Genomic DNA, 20,262 nt, shown 5'->3' with positions numbered 1-20,262 from the left:
GAATTATTTATGTGAAGCAAAACCATACCATTATCATGTTATCAACATGAGTTGTTAGTACTTTATGCATTTGGTTGAAAGTGAACTTCTTGTGCACAGCATGCCCTTCTCACTCACTTTCACCAAATCTTTGCCTTTTCAGGTTGTAAGTAAATGTACAACTACCAATGCAACATGTACAAACCCCCATGCATAAGCCATTATTATACATAATACATAAACATTATTTAAGGATCTTTGAACATCAAAATACACATGTGCTTACACAATCACTCATTCTATGAAGCTTATTTTAGATACAAAACTTCGTAAGCCGAATATGATTACTCGAGTAGAGTGCGTTACTTTGTGATGGTGGAAACGAGTTTGTTATCAATTTCTTGTTTTGCTTTGGAGTCGAATGGGTCATCGCCAATGTAAAGATCCAAGATTGACCGACATAAAAGTTGACTCTCGACACTTCCTATCTCTTTGCCATCAACTACACGAGTTAAACCAAGAAAAAGGTTAAAACCGTAATAAATAAACTTATAATGGGAAAAAAGGATAAGTAGTGTAGGATTGAAATGCGTAAACTTACTAGCGGTCCGGAGCACATAGCCTTTCTCTTTGGATAGGTCTATAGTCGATCCACGGGGAATCTTGTATTCATCTCTAAACTGAGAAGTGAACCTGTCATGTACATGAACAAAACAAAAGGGAATTTATTAATGTTACAATTTTAATTTTCATCATTTTTCTCTCTTTAAATTATACTTTATTAATCTTTAATTTATACTAAGCTAATAAGCACAGGCTAATTTCAATAAACTATAACCCAAACACCCCCTAAATGAAATAATTATCTATTTTTAGGCACCTCTACATTTCATGATAAGAAATTTCTATCTGTGAAATTAACTATTTATGGTCAAAATGGCAACCAATTAGAGTTTATTTCGTAATAAGAAAAGTGGAATTTAAGCATATAGCAAGAAAAATGCTGTCTTAATTTGCAAAGTTTTATGTATAAAGAAGATTACTGAAGCAAAATTTATGAATATATGAACTTTTGATAAGGACCGATTACTCAAACGGATTGACTCAAGCATAGACCAATGGAAAAGTGAAAAGAGTGAAGAAAGCGGTTGATAACTAAAAAAAACTACATATAATCTCTTTTTAATAATATTTTTTATTTAAACTGCTTTGATATTATTTATTTTTACTAAGGTTATTAATTATGTTGACTGAAATTAATTTTTCGGTTATTTGTCTTTTATTTCATTTGTGTGTCTAACTAATAAGCTGGTAATTTTGACCGAATTTAATGTGTAGGCTAGTAGAAAAGCCTATATATAAAGGCTCATTTTGTAATGTTTAGCACACGTCAACTTTCTGGCCAATGAACAAGACAATATATTTTTTTAATGAATTGTTATAGCTTAAGAGCTACTATTCATTACATGGTAAAAATACAGGTGGCACAATGGGCGGGTCTACTGGGCCAAAATGGGTCAGTTGACCATACACGAAACAGGTGGCATATAGATAATTAATGTGTTAATTGTGATCACAAAACAATATCATTACTGTAATAATATAAGTTCTTGAATAAACATATGCTTTAAAATATACTTTGGCCTACTTTCAGTTACTAGTTACTACAGTCCATTCACCCCTTTTACCCAAATCAAACCATATCTAACCGAATGGGTCAAAATTGCCATATCTAATAACGAAGATAAATAAGAACTTACTTTTGAAGTAACTCCTTGTTATCAGATCCACCAAACTTCTTTAATCTGCTTCCCACAGAATCTTCGAACGCATTACGAACAGAACGAATGCTAAGTTTCCCATAAACTATCTGCAGCCTGACTGTAACACTTATATCACTATCCATCAAATCTTGAGTGATGTCCTTGTTCTTCAATTCAGTTGTTGAAAGTGTTCCATATTTCTCACTTATAAACCTCTTTATATCATTATCGTCAGCATACACACCTAAACAAAGTCACATAATAATTATATCAAACTTCAACCATTTCTAATGTTGTTGCAAATTAGCTTTGTTTAAGGATTAAAATGCTTACAGAACTCAAAACTTTTATAAAATTGATGAAATTATATGTATCATTAGAAGTGATCAAGATTAAGGGCGCAAACAAGCCAAGCCGATCGTGAGCTACTCAAGATCAGCTTGCTAAAAGCTTGAATCGATCCAAGCTTAAATGAGCTTGAGCTTGAGCATAGAAATAAGCTTGTCTAATAAACGAGCCTGAGCCCAAGTTTCATTTATCGAGCTCAAGTCGGCTCGCGAGACTCAAACGAACATAATATTTTAAATATCTTTTATTTAATATTATAAATATATACTTTATAATAATAATAATAATAATTATTATTATTATTATTATTACGGATAAAATTAAGATAAAAATTTAACTAAATAAGTAAATAATAATATGTTATGTTATTTACTTAATTAAAATATATTATACACAAGTATAAATAATAAGGATAACAACTTATAAATACTTAACAAGTCGAGCTCTAGCTAGAAAAACTAGGGGTGTGCACGGTTTGGCTTAGTTATTAGCCATAACTAAGACCGAAGTCATGGGTTAATCTATTTTACTAACCAATCGGTTTTCGGTTAATACTTAATAATTTAGGTTTATTTGGCAAGTTTGTCAGTTTTCGGTTCGGTTCACTTAATTTCGATTAATAATCAAAACCAAACTGGGGCCAAAAAGTTTTGCATAGAAATACATGAAATGAAATGAAGGTATAAAAGCTAGAAATATATGAAAATGTGAATGGTTTGGTTTGGTTCGGTTAATTTCGGATAACCAAGAGTACCAAAAAAAAACCGATAATTGATTTTCAGTTAATTCGATTATCAGTTAATTTCGGTTCGGTTTTGGTTAATGGTTCGGTTATTGTTCACCCCTAAACTTACTCGGGATCAGCTTGTTTACACTCCTACATGATTGATAATTCTGATTTTCCGACAGCCAGTAAACACATTGCTTTGATATCAAATTAAACACATTGCTAATTAAACACACAATTTATAAAACCAGCTTACCGAAAGCATAAACATCGATATTCTTCAACCCAAGCACCGCCTTCTTCCTCAACCCAATCCCCAGAAGCCCCTGAGAGTCATTCAACACAGCCGGAAACGACACGCCGGTCTTGGACTCGGTGACCACTGCGTCAGGGCCGTCGGCGAGAGACAGTGATCCCCATAGTGGAGAAGAGCGTGAGAAATTTGAAATGAAGGAGTTTAGTGCGGTTTGGAGAGATGGGTTTGTGGGGTTTTGTGAAATGGTGATTCCGGCGGCAATTCCGGCGCCGACTGCGACGGAGCAGGCGATTGTTGCCGGAGAAAATGTGCCGGAGGGGAAGCGAGTGGTGGTGGGCTGAGTAAACGAGAATGGGAAGCGGAAAGAGACCATTGTGTTCTCCGGTGACGTTGGTTGGTGTTATTGGTGGGTTTTGTTGCCATTTTGTTTATTTATGGGCCTAGAGTGGGTTATTATTTTGGGCTTTGCACTGATTTGGGTCTCTTTAAAACCTTTGTAAATGTTGAGATGCATAAACTGCTTTAAAACTCAAAACTAGTTTGGGTTAAAGCCGGTTTGATTTGGTCAACAAAAAGTTAAAACCAGTTTATGATTGGTTTTGGTTCATGTTAAAACCGGTTTCTTGACCAGGTTACAATCGGTTTCGGTTCGGTTAACCGGGTTGGAACTGGTTTTGGTGAAGAAAATTACAAATCGGTACCTACATAATCGGTTTCAAACCGGTTTGGTTTCGGTTTGACTTTCAGTTAATCGGGTTGGTTCAGTTAACCAGTTTATTTGTCCACCTCTAATTAGAGCTCCCACGATAGCATGGTTCAGTTAATCGGTTTATTTTGTCTATTGTGGGAACAATTTTTAGTGTTCATTTTTTAAAGATGTTCTTGGACAAAAACTAGAAAGAACGGGTGATGTGTACATGTGGTGGGGTCAGATGGAGGATGTTTTAGGGATTTTTTATTGAATAAGTTTTGGTATTTTTTTAAAGAATGGTGTTTTTAATGATGTGACAATTGACTAAACATGTTTTTTGGTGTTTTTTTGGCTTGTTATTGTGGATGCTCTTAGCATGTTAGACAAATTATATGACCAAATTGACCCTATGTTAAAGTTATATTCCCTGATTAAAAGTTGCATTTATGAAGTGAAATGAAATGTAGCCACATCATTTGTATATCCGTTTAATCCTTTGGGGTTTGATTTTTGAGTTTAAGTAGATGACTTGAGTGAGTATGTAACTAATGCAAGTTATGAGTTACTAAAGAGTCGATTTGAATACTTAACTACCCAACCATGTTACTTATATCCATTTGAGAGGGGACTTCATTAAACCGTGGGTCTTTCTTGCACCAATAGGAAACCTATGACGACATACTATCTTATATGGTTATGGTTCTTTCTATTTGGTTTCATGTGCCACATATAATGTTGTGCATTAATGCCTCGTCCCCGGTATGTTCGTTGGAGTTTTCAAACTCGTGACCTTGAGTCTTAACAAATTCTTGCCGATTTGAGTTTGTTTGTTTGTTTTTTTTTTTACCGTTTTGCTTAGTACCATAGGTTTAGATTACGAACCTCCATTTGGAGAATTGGTTCACATTGCTTGTTATATAAATTTTGGTATTTAACTTGCAATATTCGTGTATTTGCATTTGATGCATAAGATTTGTTTTATAATAACGTTTCAATACATGTGTTTCGTATATAATGTTTATGTTTACTATAAAGTCTAGTATATGTGGCATGACTTATAAATTTTCTTTTATAAGGTTTCATTAATAATATTCGGACATCCGGTGTATGTAGTTTTAAGGACGAAGCCTGATGGTGGCCATGGGTTGGCCCAACCCCTTGATTTTTCTCAATAGTGTAAATCCGTTCATTTTTACCCAAAAAATTTATTCATGGTGTAAATTTATTTGTTTTTGTCGAAATTTTGAGACATATTTTATTGTCTATATATAGTAAAGGAGTAAGTTGGCGCCACAAAACTGATATGGGTTCCAGACTTCCATTACTTTTCATATATATGTGCAACTGAAACAATTAAGTTAGTTATGGTCCGTTGGCTTTGGTGATGTTAAAAGTTGGTGTTTCCGTGATTTGCCTGGTTTTGATTCTCTTAAAGGGTTAAAAAAATATTATTTTCAATTTTTTTTTCATTTGTTATTATTGGGCCATCAGTCCTGTTTAAAAACATGTTTTGACTTTTGATTAGCATAATTCATGTATTTACAAAAACAAGTTTTTTATAAATCCAACTCCTAAAACTTATGAGTTTTACCAACCGATTTTTTTTTTTTGCTTTTTTCTAGATTCTTAACGAACATTTTGTTTTTTGTTTTACCGAATTCGTGTCGTCTCACCGCCACAATGTACGGGCCTGACAACACTCGGGTTTTACCAACTCACCGCACAACGTCCAGTACCGACAACACTCGAGTTTTAACCACGCCTGGGTTTTACCGAACTTTATTTTAGTTACGTTTCCGTAACAAGTGTAAATGAAATCGACAAAGTTTGCGTTGACCCACCGCTGAGAAACTCGGATTTTTACCAGCGCCCCGGGTTTACCGACTCACCACCACAACTCCCGAATATGAGTCGACTCACCACTGCAACGATCGAGTTTTACCAACGACCGGGTTTACTGACCGAATAAACATTTTTTTAAATATGTTAACAAAAAAAATTAAAATATGTTATACGAATGTCGTTGAGTCACTGCTTTAGCGTCTGGGCCCGACTGACGTCACCCCAGTGACCTACCTCTATTTTTATTTTTTGTTTTCATTTTGTTTTAGTTCCAATAGCATAACGAATGTAACAATTACCTACTAGATTCGTGTTGACTTGCTGTTGTGACCAACCGACGCCACCCCATTGGTATACCTCAAATTTAATATTTATTTTTTGTTTTTAATTTGTTTTAGTTTCAATACCATAACGAACGTAGCTAATATTGAATAAATTCACATCACTAGTTACATTTAGATGAGATATAACAAAAAAATATACGGTGATAGATACACTTTCTCCCTTAAAATATACCCAAATCAAAACCATCTTCAAACCCTTCATCAATCTCATCAGTTCAGAAACCCTAGCTCCAAATCAATCGTCATGGATATCCTCAAACAAGAGATGCTAAATAAACGAAAAAGCCTCACCGAAGAAACCGGTGGCCGTAAAGTCTTCAAGCGTTCAGAAATCGAACAGAAACGAATCCAGAAGCTTCGCGAAGAAGAAAAACGAGAAGCCGAAGCCAAACGCCAACGTCAAAACCAAACCCACAACGACTCAAACTCGTCCGATCCAAACTCATCAAACCCTAACTCTAAACTCGACCCAACCAAATCCAAATCCGAATCCGGATCCGGGTCATCTTCAAAACCCTTAGTAAATAGCGACGAACAGAAAATAGACTCGTTAAATTTACCCAAACAGGAGGTTATTCGAAGGTTAAGGTTTTTAAAACAACCCGTTACGTTGTTCGGTGAGAGTGATGATGATAGACTGGATAGATTAAAGTACGTGTTGAAGGCGGGGTTGTTTGAGTTAGACGATAGCGATATGACGGAGGGGCAAACGAATGACTTTTTACGGGATATTGTGGAGTTGAAGAAACGGCAGAAGTCGGGGATTGTGAGCGATAGGAAGCGGCGGGCGAATGAGGAGACGGAGGATAAGGATGGGGGAGGAGGTGAGGATGATGTTAGTGGCGATGGCGGGTCGTCGGGTATGGATCAGGATAAGGATTTTAAGCGGATGAAGGCGAATTTTGCGGAGTTGTGTGATGAGGATAAGATTTTGGTGTTTTTTAAGAAGTTGTTGATTGAGTGGAACCAGGAGTTGGATGAGATGAGTGAGGTGGAGAAGAGGACCGCGAAGGGGAAGTCGACGTTTGCTACGTTTAAGCAGTGTGCGCGGTATTTGAATCCCCTGTTCAAGTTCTGCCGGAAGAAGGTACGGTTTGTAATATCTTTTTATTTATCAAAAAGTCTTTACTTGATAAAATTATTAATTAGCTTATTAGAATTTGAAGCTTTAACTGGTGGTGAACTATTTGAGTTGTTACTTGGTGTGTAATGATTGCTTTAAAAGGATTTAGGACCATCGGGCTTGTTGTGTTCACAAAGACTGCGTTAGCGTTATTCTAAAATTGACCTAACATTGTAGGCAAAAGGTATTATGCTAGGGTCCAGCTAACTAATCATATTATTCACGGAATTAGGTTCCATTTTGTGGAGAATCTCTTGGGTATGTTGAGAAGGCGCATATTGAAACTGTTAAGCAGGGCTATGTGTGGTTATTGGTTTAATTGTATGTTATATAGTTGATAAAGGTTATGTAGACATACCGCATACGTGAAGTAAGAATTTGTAATACATTATTGTGGTATAGTTAATGTTTCAAATATTTGTTTTACTTGTTTTATTAATAAAATTACTATGAAGGGTTTGAAACATCATCTATACTTTCTAGTTTCTACAAGTACCATTTGTAATTAGCTTCCTTGTTTTACTAATAATACTATTAATGGAAAGACTACCTCATATTTGAGAATAAGTAGGTTGACGGTTTGAACATAATAGTATCATACTTCTGCAAGTATCGTGTGTATTTTAGAAGCCTTTAGACAACACCATAAGATGTTTAGAATACATTGAAAAACTGTACAACTTTATTCTGCGTTTATATCTTGTATTCTTGAATCTGTGTTTTTGAATCAAAGAGATCTGTGTTCTTGACTCGAAGATTACTCTGGTTCATCATTGCTGCTTGTTTATATGATAATGTCTTGGGGTGTTTTAGTCAAATACTATGAAGGGTGTTGTGATTCATATCAAATACTAAATATGATAATTTTGTAACGATTTTATAATTCAAACAGCAGAGCAATACAGTTCATAGGTATAAACAAACATTTGAGGAAGTCAAAATTAGAAGTTTAAGATTATTTGCAAGATCACATCACTATGACTACTTGATTTAGGTTCTGTTTTATCTTATCTATTAGGTTTTATTTACATGATAATATGATATGTTTATTAGAAATATTCTTATTGTTTTGACTCTGTTATCAATTTATATAGGTTCTGCCCGATGACATTAGACAAGCGTTGATGCTAGTGGTGAACTGCTGCATGAAACGAGACTACCTAGCTGCAATGGATCATTACATCCGAATGGCAATCGGGAACGCCCCGTGGCCTATTGGTGTTACTATGGTTGGTATTCACGAGCGTTCAGCTCGTGAAAAGATTTACACCAACAGTGTGGCCCACGTGATGAATGACGAAACGACTCGAAAGTATCTACAGTCGGTTAAACGGTTAATGACGTTTTGTCAAAGACGGTATCCAACAATGCCTTCAAAGGCGGTGGAGTTTAATAGTTTGGCAAATGGTAGTGATTTGCAGGCTTTATTGGCAGAAGAAAGGAGGAATAACGCAGGTGGAAGTCTACAACAAGAAGATAAGCTTATGTTGATGCCACCACCAAGGGATGACTAACTCAATGTATGCCGTTTATTTTGTGTGTGGTTTCTAAAACATGTTATGTACTACTTTCAGTTATGATGTTGATATCTTAAGACAATGTCATTTTTTGAAATGTTTGTTCTACTTTATTACATTATATGATTATAAAGTAGACGAATTATGTAGGTTGGATTGATTTGTTTTAACAAGAACAACACATTATGCCCGAATTTTTAATTCTAGCAACCAATTATGATTTTGAGAAATGGCAACATATGTTTTAAATTTTGTTTTCAACATCAACATTTTATAATATCAGAGCGAGTGCATTATGAAGAGATGACACGAGAACCGGCCCAAATGAAGACCAAAGAAACGGGGCTGGAGAAACGGGTCCAACCCAAGAAGCCCAAAACCCCCAAGACAAAAGGACAAGTCAACCATTGAGGAGTCCCTATTAACCTGAATCCCACAGAAGGTCATGATGACGCATATATGAGAAAATGAGAGCATCCAGTGGATAATAGAGGGAAGCTCATACAAGTCAAGGGACAAGGAAGAAACCAATGGACAATAGGAGGGGTCTTAGGGTTTAACGGTCAAGGGAAAAATTCCCTCAGGGCTTTACATATAGGGAAAGGACTTGTATTTTGTGGACATACACACATAATAAAATTCATGTTAAATCAGTGACTCACTTCTCTCATACATCCGAAACTTCTTTGAATCATATAATCATCTCACACGAATCTAACTCACAAAGTATTATCGATTCATTTGAGGTTTCTACACATTACTATTAAGATATTTAAATTACGGAACATACACCCCACTAAACATAAACATACACCTAGCGTGACACACTCGCGCACATATCTCACATCTTCGGTCCTTTTCCCACCTATATTCACAATCGTCTTCCTTCTGTGCATCAACCTTCCTCTCCCTCTCCTCTTCATGTGTATATTCATACACTTTTCTGCGTTGTGATTTTTTTTGTGATTCCATAATGTTTGTTTGGTGTGTTTGTGTTCTATTTGCTGTGACTTTTGTAGTTTTGTGGTCCCATTATATGTCTTCGCGTGTGTATGTTTGAACCACCTATATATTGTAATTCCATTGGATGTTCGTCTGTGTCTGTGTTTGAATCCTCTTCAATTTGATGCAGTCTTTGTGACTTCATGTTTAATAATGATTTCCAGGGGTATAACACCTTTATTTTAAAGAAAAGTTAATTTAGAAAAATTATAACATCAGTAAATTTTACTTTTTAATTACCATATAAACGAAATATCAAAACTAAGGTCATAAACTTTAAACTTGAATGTTAGTTTTGATGTATCGTAGCTAGGCATGATAGATGCAACCCACTTGGGTTATTTTGGGTGTAAGTAAAATTTTTTTGTGGGTCAAACTAATATAACGAAAAAATTAGAATGAGTCAGAACTCAAGATAGATTCAGTAGAAAATTTGATTGAAAAATGTTTAGCCAGACGCCAGTAAGCATACTGGGGGCACGAGTAACATGAATCGGGTGCAAGTAGCATTGAAACGTGGGACCAAGCGATGGTACGATCATAACACGTAACCAAATAATTACAATCCCTCGATCACATATAAGCTTCAAAATATTCTATTATTATCTTTCAATTATATTATTATAATATAATAATCATGAAAGGAATCAGATGACGTCAAGAAGGTGGTGGGTAATAAAAAAACAAAGTCCTCCAATAAACACCTTTTATCTCCACAACCAATCCCGTCCTACACGTACACCCTCCCACTTCCACGTGTCACTCTACCTTTACTCTCACTCTATCACATCTCACTCCCACCCCAATGGATTCCAATTCCATTCTTCCTCTTCTCTCACTACCTTCACCCAAACGCTCCAAATCCAATTCCAATTCCAATTCCAATTCCAATTCCATGGACGCTCTGCTAACCTCCTTCCTATCACTCTCCGATTCGCCGTCAATTCACACTTCCTTTGACCGCTTGATTCAGTCCACGGTTTCTGATTCCGATCAGAACCGCTTGATTCAACGCGCGTTGCGTCTCGGAACGGTGTTGCTGGAAGCTGGTAACAGATCCGCCAGGAGATGCTCGTCGGTTCATAACGCCGTTGTGTGGCCGCTCTCGCCGGATCTTACTGTTAAGGTATATGTTAGGTTATGGATCGATCTGATTACTTTAAGTGATTAGAATACAGTATGACGTTGCTTACTTATCTGATTGATTTAGTTTTGTGTATGCGTGTGTGGTGTAATTAAATAATTAATGCGATTAGCTTTTGATTTTGAGTTGTAGCTTGTTGTTGGATCTGGTTATGCTAATATTTAGATTACTGTTGTGTGTTCGTGTTATAGAGAATTAGGATAGTGAAGAAGTAGAAGAAGAATATTATGGATTTAATTTTAGTTTTAGTTTGTTGTTTCGAGAATTAGGTTAGGGAAGAAGGATGTTATGATTTGAGTACTGTATCTGATTGATCTAGTTGTGTGTGTGTGTGTGTTTGCTTGATTTAGAGTTTTATTTTCTCGTTTGCTTTTTTTTTTATGCTAATATTTAGATTACTGCTATGTGTTTGTATTCTCGAGAATTAGGACAGTGAAGAAGACAAAGAAGAATATTATGAATTTAAGTTTAGTTTCAGGTGCTTCTCACTAGGGATGAGCTCGGTACCCTACCGGTACTAATACCGATCCCGAAAATCACAAATTCTTGGTTGAAGGTAAAAGTTCGGGAAATACTGGTACCGTACCGATCCTGACACTCAAAACTTTGGTACCGGTTAGGTACCGAATTTGCTCATCCCTACTTCTCACTCGTGCTATGACTGACTACTTCTCCTTATCTGATTGATTTAATTTTGTGTGTGCGTGTGATTGATTTAGAGTTTCAGCTTCTTGTTCGATCTGTTTATGCTAATATATAGATTCTTATTGTATGTTCATATTCTGGAGAATTAGGATAGTGAAGAAGAATATTATGAATATAATTTTAGTTTCAGGTGCTATGAATGCTTCTTTATCTGATTAATTTGTTATTGTGTTTTGAACTTAACTCATTCTGTCGTATAATCTATGGAGTTTGGATTCTATATCAATCTGGTTACGCAAACGGTTTTGTGGATGATTTTTGGTCAGGGGGATGTGATGATTGAGTACAGTATTTGATTGATTTAGTTTTGTGTGTGTGTGTGATTGATTTAGAGTTTAAGCTTCTGGTTCGATCTGTTATGATAGTATTTAGATTACTTATTGTTGGTTTTTTTATGAAAACTTACCTTCACTTATCTGTTTTTTTTATAATGATTTGTAGATTTTTTCGATGCTTGATACACAAAGTGTGTGTTATGTTGCGGCTGCATGCTCGTTTTTTCAGAAGTGTGCTATGGATCCTTTGTGTTTTGCTAACATTGACTTGGCTACATTAATCCCTAAAGTCAACAATTCTGTGGTGTCAACTATGATCAATCGATCCGGAGATGCACTTAGGTGAGACTGTTTATTACTTTGCCTGTGCAGTTTTGTCCTTTTAAAAGCTTTAAATGGGCTGAAATTGTCATCTGCTTGTGTAATCTAATTTTACTTATAATTTTTAAACTCTCAGGTCTATAAGGCTTGGTGTATTGCCAGCCATTCCTGCTGCACCGTTCTTTTCTTCTCAACCATTAGTTTATAGCATTAGGAATGCAAATGATGCATCGGGATATTCATGGAATGATAAGAGATCAAGGCAAGGAAAGGAATCTTCCATTCTAACAAGGTCCTGTTTGAATTCTTTGAGTGGAAATGGTGGCGCACCTGGGTACGGGTATGAGTTCTTTGTTATAAAATGAACTCAATGCTTTCAAGTGTGGTATATACTGAGGTTAAATTGTAATTTCTCTTGTAACTGAAGGTTTCATTTGAGAAGATTACATCTTTACAACATTGAAAGAATGGACAATGCATCCCTCTTGACATCATTATCAGCTTGCCCAAATCTCCTAGATCTAGAAATTGTGGGCCTGTAAGTACTTTACATGTTTAGCTGAAATCAATTATTTTGATTATTATTGTAATAACTAGTTATCGTAATCGTAATTAATTCATTAACCATTAATAAGAAATCTGTAATGATAGGCATGTTGAATTGAGGCATACGTTGGAGTCAGTAAGTAGAAACTGTCCCTTGATAGAACGTTTGGTTTTTGAATCTTCAAAAACAGGTGTGTCTCTCTTTAAAAATTTGCTTTTCTTGTCCTTAGAAACAAAGAAGCAATTAAAATACTTATGTTTTTATAAGCAGGTAGAGATGACGGTTTGAAATTCCCAACCTGCAATGAGTTTGTCCTCAACTGTCCTAACATAACCACTTTAGCACTTAAAGGATTTAAGTTACATGACTACAAGGCTCGTATGTTGCTAAAGGTAGGTATACACATCTGAAATTTCAAATAATCAACTAAGGGGGTGTTTGGGTGAGCTTCTAAAACTTGCTTATTTGCTTATTGGTTTGTTGAAAAGCAAAAAGTGTTTGGTGAAGCTCCTTCAAAAGCTTCAAATTGGAGCTTTTCAAAAGTGCCTTTTGCCTTTCAAGAAGCAAATAAGCACATTTAAAAGCTCACCCAAACACCCCCTAAATATGATCCTTCATTTTAAGCCTGGAAAAATGACGGTTAGGTTACGGGTCACTTAAAAGAAGTATCGCTCTGGTTTGGGTCAAAATGATATTGAGTGGAACAGTTTGTTTTAGAATAAAATAAGTATCAAAATGGGTTCACCTGCTATAATTGTTTTATGGCGGCTAGCGGTGGTGGGGACAGCTATATTTGTTATTGATAAAATTTAGAATTTAAAGAAGAAAACATATTCAGTATGCGATGAATGTTTTTATGTTATTCAAAGGAGAAAACAAAATAACATATATGTTGAAGTTTTTGTGTTAAATATAATTTAGAAGGTATCTCATTATATAATAGAAATAATACAAGAAGATAAATGCCAACAAACTCTTAAACAAGGGAGAGAGAAGATAAGCTTTATAACATATGCTAAACTCTATGATATATGATAACTCTAATATATATCGCTAATATTCATGTTAGCGGCGGTGGGAGGTGGGTGGTGCTGCCGCTTTGACCCGTTCTAAGTTATCAAGTTTTATAAGAGTGATTCGTTTGATCCATTATATAATTTGAGCGGACCTAATTCAACTCATTTGACAAAACAAAAATGATCCAAATCAACTTATAGTTTTTCTTTTTGCAGGGGTTACGAAAATTGAAACATCTTGATCTTTCAACATCTTACTCATTCACTGGTGCATTTTTAAAGTAAGTAACCTGTGTGTCGGTTTTGCTCGACTTTTCTTGACTGGTCTTTGGCGGTGGTTCTAACTTGATGTTCATGATTATAGGAATGTCAGTGGCAATGGTGGCGGTGATAATTTGGAGGCGATGATTTTACGGGACTGTATGCATCTAAAGGAAGTAAGGAACCTTGCTTTAGTCTTTTTTTCCGTTGCACACCGCTGCTTTGTGGTCTTTTACCATTTTACCCTTATCAATCACATTGCCCATTTTATTTTATCACGAACAAAATGGTCAAAAATCACTGATTTAGCGGTATATGGATTATAACTTCCCTACACTTGTTTATCTTCTTTATTATGATTATCTGCAGAGTGAAGTCGAGCGGTTTATTGCAGCTGTTCTCGCTGGGGAGTTCAGGCTCCTTAGATATCTTGTACGTCTATTTTACATACCTTTATTTTTCCATTTTTATAAATAGTTAAGTTTTATTTATGTTTACAAAAACGATATTACCTTGGTTATAAAAGAGAAAACACGTTAGGGGCAAAAAGACGCGCCTAATGTAATTGTAGGTAAGAATTGGTCAAAATTAAGGCCAGTAGGTGGTTTATATTAAAAACATCTGACGGGATAGAAGACATCACAAAAGGTTTACTTGATAAATAGGTTGACATGTAAAACAAACGAGGGACGCAACTTATGGTTGTAAATAAAGTTTATTTGGTCATACATAAACGTTCATCTCGACCTTTGGGGATCTAAACACCTCGAAGCGGTTGTGTTTTTTTTTAAACCAAGTTAATAACACAAATTCACAAGAGGTGGCATTACTATTTATTCAAACTAGACCTTTGACGCATTTCGTCATGATCTACTCATTCTCATTTTGTTAAAAGATAACATATTATTTGACGGTTCGAGTACATTAACACAAAGTTTGATAAAGTTTCTTATCTTTGAACAGGATATATCTAACAGGGAGGGTCTAGCATGTGAGGGTGACTGGAGCACTAGATGCTACAATGCTAGGTATTTTATTGTAGAGTTAAGTGCCATTTTAGTACATGTGGTTTGAACAACTACGCAACTTTAGTACCTTTTTTGAATTTTTCGCAACTGGCTACCTCACTTTTCAAAAACTGGCCGTTTTAGTACTTTTTGGTAACCCCGTTTAATTTTTTCGTTAAGTCAAGGGCACTTTAGTAACTTTGTTATTTTTTTTTCTTTACATAAAATTCCACCTTAACGGGTTTCTTTCAAAAAGTCAAAATCTTGAAGCTTGGGTCAAACCCTAAACCTAAATCACAGTCAATCCAATCCTTGCAAATCCCCCAAATTCATCAACAACCATCCACCCTTCGCCCATTAACTACCGTTAACGACCATCCCTGCATGCTCCACTGCTCTCCAGCCACTATTGGACATTGTTGTAAACGGAGCACTAGAAGAAATACGCTTACAACTTAGTCGGAATTTACAACATTGAAGACGGTAACGACAGCAGGCGACGATGGTGGCTGGTGTCGTTTCAGGACGGAGATGGGGGTGAAAATGGTGGCTGGTGGCGGTACAGAGAGATGGGGTTGGTGGCTGGTGGCGGTGCAGAGAGGTGGGGGTGAAAATGGTGGCTGGTGGTGGTAACGACCTCAACCGCATGAGCAAACCACCATGGCAAGCAAGCTTGTTTAAAATGTGCCTGAGGTGAAAGAATGGCTGAATGTGATTAGGGTTTGAATGATATTAAAGGGGAAGGGAAGGAGTTTAAAAGAAAATAAATAAAATAACTAAAGTTACCATTATGCCCTTGACTTAACGGAAAAATTAAACGGGGTTACAAAAAAGTACTAAAACGACCCATTTTTGAAAAGTGAGGTAGCCAGTTGCGAAAAATTCAAAAAAAGTACTAAAGTTGCGTAGTTGTTTAAACCACAGGTACTAAAATGACACTTAAATCTTTATTGTATATTATTAATTTTATTTATTTTCATTAAATTAAATATTTAGTATCTTAAATACATCTGGTGTATTATGCAGTTTTATTCCTATACCGCAATTATTAGAACAGAGGCCCGATTTCTGTCTGGTAGTTGAATTCCCAAAAGGAAGGTATGCTTATTACTTAGCGCTTCAATGTTGAAACTATATTTTAACCTTTGATGACATTTGTTTTATAACATTTTGCAGTTATATGGACACTGATCAAATGACTGGCAGTGATTTAAGTTTACCATCACCGTCAAGCAGTAGTCACACATTTGATGGATCAAGCACATCAGACGGGAGCTATAATAGTGATCACGGTAGTGGTGGTTATGTCATCGACGAAGAAAACTCGGACTACCTACTGAATTGAGTTGAGTTGATAATTAATAAGCGTTAATTTGGATGTAGAATGCAATGGTTAATAACACCAGTCGGAAAATGATTTAAGAAAACCTACTGTTTTTAAGCATTCTTCCAGTTTCATGGCTGATTGTTGTCTAATTGCTTTATTTAACCAAGTTTTAATTGGTAAATAATTAATTATATTAAGTAAAGGTAACCTGGTTATAAGATATAATAAAACCTAACTGTGTTTACTTAATATTAAATAATATTAATCTTTGGCCAATGATGCCATAATTTCGTAGAAGGCAAGACATTCGAATATGAGACATGGTATAAGATTAGTTTTAAAATATTTTACCGGCATACGATGGGTAAGTGATACCTGATCCGATCAGTTGAAAAAACATGTTCATCCGAACGAGTAATTCTTTTTATTGTCTTTTATCATTTGATGATTAGATAATTTATTTTTACTTTATTGAGCAATAAAGTAAATACTCGGTAAAAGTCTCTTAGGAAATTGTAACTGAGGTAATTTTCTAACAAACTAACAGTTACACCTGATATCCGTAGATATGTTAATAGTCGATAAGTAATGACTAATGAGTATGAACGCACACATACAAAAGGAGAACACATACAGAGGCAATATAGCTTATAAAGTCATAGGGCCAAAAGGATGCTTATCCTCTACCTGGTGCAAGAGGAAAGAACTTAAAATCATTTCTTTGTACGGAAGCCATCACAAGGTTCAAACCCAAAGCAAAACATCATCCATAGAACAATTTAATATTAATGATTAATCACCCTTATATATCTGAACATCCTATAATAAGAAGATGATAAAAATTTACAAAAACCAATAAATCGCGCCATGGGTTCGAGTGGAGCTAAACCCACGACATTCTTCTTCTTGTTCGTGAACCTCGTTCTTTACTTGATAATCACTATAATTGCTTCTTGGTTGGTCAATCATGGCATCCAAGACTCCCTTGAACAAGGTACAATCTATATACATTTGTGTATTCTATATATTTTGATGGGCACATAAAATATGTTTTTTTATAGAGAATACCAATAAACTTCTTATTTGACACAATTTATTTTTGTCTTGTTTTGAGTCATCTGGTATTTAGAAACCAAGTAAAATGATTAAAATCTCATTTTCTTGAGTCACGTAATTTAGAAATGATTGTTTTCAGTCCAAACCATTAACGTCGAATTCGAAATATTGAGTAGCATGTTAAAAATTCTGAACTGAGCATGATAAGAAACACATAAACATATATTAACATATTATACAAAAGTTACATAAATAAAATATTTATTTAGACTCGCAAGCCGGTGTGAGCATGATAAGTAACATTGGAGCTTATTGATAGGAATCATGATCTAGTTCTAGTCTAAATGTCATTTGTCTATTTTGGGAGCGTTCAAGTGCAACTTATATTCTATAAATAGGTATCAATAACTTCTTATTGGGGTGGCGGGAGTATTATTCATTTTGTTAGGCACTTTGTTTGGCACAGAGAGAGGGCATAGTCCTTCGAACACTTCGGTGTTAGTCTATCGAGTCTGTAAGATCCGATTGGATCATCTTCTTCATATCAATTCTAGTTATAGTTTATATTACGTTCAATTTCAATTTCCATTGCCATTAATCATAGTCGGATTCTTATCACTTATGCTCGTTTATTAAATAAGTTTATTATTTGAGCTCGGGCTCGAGCTTGGCTTGATTCAAGTTTTTAACAAGCCGATTTTGAGTAGCCTACGAGCGGCTTCTAGTTTACACCCCTAATTACATATGCCAAAATTTTAAGAAAAGTAACATTAACATATCATGATGTGAAGTCAACAATCAACATTATTTCCTTGCTTGCTTAAGTCTAACACATTCAAACCATTTTCCTTCAGTTGTTTGTTTGGTAACCAATTTTAAATTTTGAATAACCTTTGATACCATGAGTTGCATAACTTTTCAATGTCCTGTTGCAGGACCTGTTCTAAGTATCCCTGCCAGAATATTTCCGATATACTACCCGTTCGGCAACATGGCAACAGGCTATGTGGTCATCTTTTCTCTTTTAGCAGGAGTTGTTGGTTTTACAACTTCCCTCACCGGAATGAGTCATGCCGCCCAATGGAATGCTTCTAATCTATACGCAGCCTCCGCTTCTTCTCTAATCACTTGGTCACTCACATTGCTTGCCATGGGGTACATTCTTTTTTTTTTTTTTTTAATCCCGTAAATCCTTTTATATATAACACAAACCGAACAACATCTGGATAATGAGTAAGCGAGCAACAAGCTGCGCCGCTATCCCCTTTTGAATCGCAAAGCCTATTCTACTAAATATAAATCCTTGGTTCCTCGGGCTCTGCGAGTCACTGTGGACCACCTTCTGCACCCGCTCCAAGAAGCGAACCGCCTCGGGAGCTAGGGATCCAAAAGTGTCGAAGGCAAATGGAATGAACACGTGCTGATTCTCCAAACACGATGTCTCATGCTTAGCAACCTTCCTAGACTCCGCTCTCAAAACCGCCTGTCCCGGTACGAAGCCACTGTCTCTCAGCCCCACCAACGGGGACACCCCAGTGAGGTCAACACACGCATGCTTACCCCCTGCCCAGCCAAACACAAGAACATCCGCAGGACGCAGGGTAGATCTTCCCTCACGCGGATCAGTCAAAAAGTTAACAGGTGCCTCTTTCTTGGCTGAGATCCCGGCACGTCTAAGCACATCCCATAACACATCTCTAACCCAGTCATGACGATACTTGAATCCCGGCAATTCCTTACAGTGGAGGGCATTGTTGTTATCTTTCTCAATGTCATTACTCATTATTATATATATAACCAATGACCATTAGTTAATTAACATGTGCTAATTAATTCATAAAATGTGTCTCTAGATTTGCCTGCAAAGAGATGGATATTGGTTGGAGTGGATCAACCTTGGTACTACTATTTGATATTTCAAACCGGTTTAGATTAATAGATATATTAATATGTTTAAAGTTGAAAATTTATAACACGATAACAATGTTGTGTGCAGCGCGTTCTAGAGACCGCATTGATTATTGTAAGCGGGACACAATTGTTTGGCATGATCGCGATTCATGCTGGAATCAAAGAGCTTTCGAGATATCGTGGGGGGATAGTTTAAGTACCAAATAGTATATTTCAGGGTTAAATGTTGTTATATTAATTTGGTATTTGTTCTTCAATTATTTCCATGTAAAGATTGAGTTATTGATTGTTTATGTTTGATTTTGATCAACTTTTATTTATTTACAACCCTATTGAAATTGTGTTATTTTATTTGGGACAAAATCATAATCTAGGCCATTTAATAAAATAACTTAACTGTATATTTTTTACTAGTTTAAGGCCCGTGTATAACACGGGTAATTGATGAAATATTTAAACTTTAATCATTAAGTGAAATGCATTCAACAAATTAATCCTATATTGTTAATACAATTACAATTAACATTAAAATGACAAAAATTAGATAACTGAGATTACACAAATATGTTACAAATAAATAAAAACTTCCTTTTACACTACATTTGTGATTGTATTAGTAGGTATAAATTGTTTATCAAAATTCAAAATCTTTAGTCCATGTCTGTTTGTAACTCTTAATAAGGTAACATATAGGTCTGCTTATAACTATTGATATAGCCACGTATAGTTGTCCATGTGACAAAAAAGATTCTTCAAATATATACCAACTCTAGATAAATGATAATATATCCATGAAATTATTAAAAAAAAATATTCATACACATAGAATATCATAGATTTTAATCAATTAATATGATGCCATTTGAGAACATCTGTCCATGTTTATCCAAAAAAAAAACATGGTTATCCTAAAAATCATATACCTACACTTTGATGTTATAATCATCTTTAGAATCTTTAGAATTTGAAATTGATTGATCATGATAAATTTGTTGTCATTAATATTCTGTGTATGACAAATTTTTAATTGATTTTATATTTTACAATTAAAAATTATATAATCAAGCAACATAAAAACTGAAAATTAAACAATAACAAAA

The 20,262-nt window shown here is 35.3% G+C and overlaps 4 protein-coding genes across 4 annotated transcripts; 3 read left to right on the top strand and 1 right to left on the bottom strand.

The window, feature by feature from the left end:
* Positions 1 to 218: 218 nt before the first annotated feature.
* LOC143600674 (fatty-acid-binding protein 1-like) lies at positions 219 to 3,538 on the bottom strand. The gene is made up of 4 exons (XM_077078295.1): positions 3,074 to 3,538; positions 1,740 to 1,986; positions 581 to 672; positions 219 to 481 (listed from the first exon to the last, which is right to left on the bottom strand). Exons 1-4 carry the CDS (start codon positions 3,444 to 3,446, stop codon positions 342 to 344), a joined length of 852 nt encoding a protein of 283 aa, XP_076934410.1. The 5' UTR covers positions 3,447 to 3,538; the 3' UTR covers positions 219 to 341.
* Positions 3,539 to 6,119: 2,581 nt separating this feature from the next.
* On the top strand, positions 6,120 to 8,746 carry LOC143600678 (uncharacterized). Its single transcript, XM_077078299.1, has 2 exons — positions 6,120 to 7,037; positions 8,168 to 8,746. The coding sequence occupies exons 1-2, from the start codon at positions 6,195 to 6,197 to the stop codon at positions 8,585 to 8,587; spliced, it is 1,263 nt and encodes a 420-aa protein (XP_076934414.1). The 5' UTR covers positions 6,120 to 6,194; the 3' UTR covers positions 8,588 to 8,746.
* Positions 8,747 to 10,382: 1,636 nt separating this feature from the next.
* Positions 10,383 to 16,287, top strand: LOC143600676 (F-box protein At4g02760-like). Its single transcript, XM_077078298.1, has 12 exons — positions 10,383 to 10,718; positions 11,883 to 12,058; positions 12,174 to 12,377; positions 12,465 to 12,575; positions 12,689 to 12,774; positions 12,855 to 12,976; positions 13,817 to 13,881; positions 13,965 to 14,037; positions 14,231 to 14,293; positions 14,825 to 14,889; positions 15,895 to 15,966; positions 16,045 to 16,287. The coding sequence occupies exons 1-12, from the start codon at positions 10,398 to 10,400 to the stop codon at positions 16,211 to 16,213; spliced, it is 1,527 nt and encodes a 508-aa protein (XP_076934413.1). The 5' UTR covers positions 10,383 to 10,397; the 3' UTR covers positions 16,214 to 16,287.
* A 573-nt stretch (positions 16,288 to 16,860) lies between these two features.
* LOC143600672 (membrane protein PM19L-like) lies at positions 16,861 to 19,513 on the top strand. The gene is made up of 4 exons (XM_077078294.1): positions 16,861 to 17,189; positions 18,187 to 18,406; positions 19,105 to 19,150; positions 19,248 to 19,513. Exons 1-4 carry the CDS (start codon positions 17,063 to 17,065, stop codon positions 19,356 to 19,358), a joined length of 504 nt encoding a protein of 167 aa, XP_076934409.1. The 5' UTR covers positions 16,861 to 17,062; the 3' UTR covers positions 19,359 to 19,513.
* Positions 19,514 to 20,262: the final 749 nt, after the last annotated feature.

The sequence above is a fragment of the Bidens hawaiensis genome, unplaced genomic scaffold (genome assembly GCF_021521415.1).
Source record: "Bidens hawaiensis isolate Kalapana, Puna unplaced genomic scaffold, B.hawaiensis_p1.1 tig00054759_1, whole genome shotgun sequence".
NCBI lineage: Eukaryota > Viridiplantae > Streptophyta > Magnoliopsida > Asterales > Asteraceae > Bidens > Bidens hawaiensis.
Note: the sequence above shows the minus strand (reverse complement) of the source record. Positions and strands in the feature narration are given on the sequence as shown.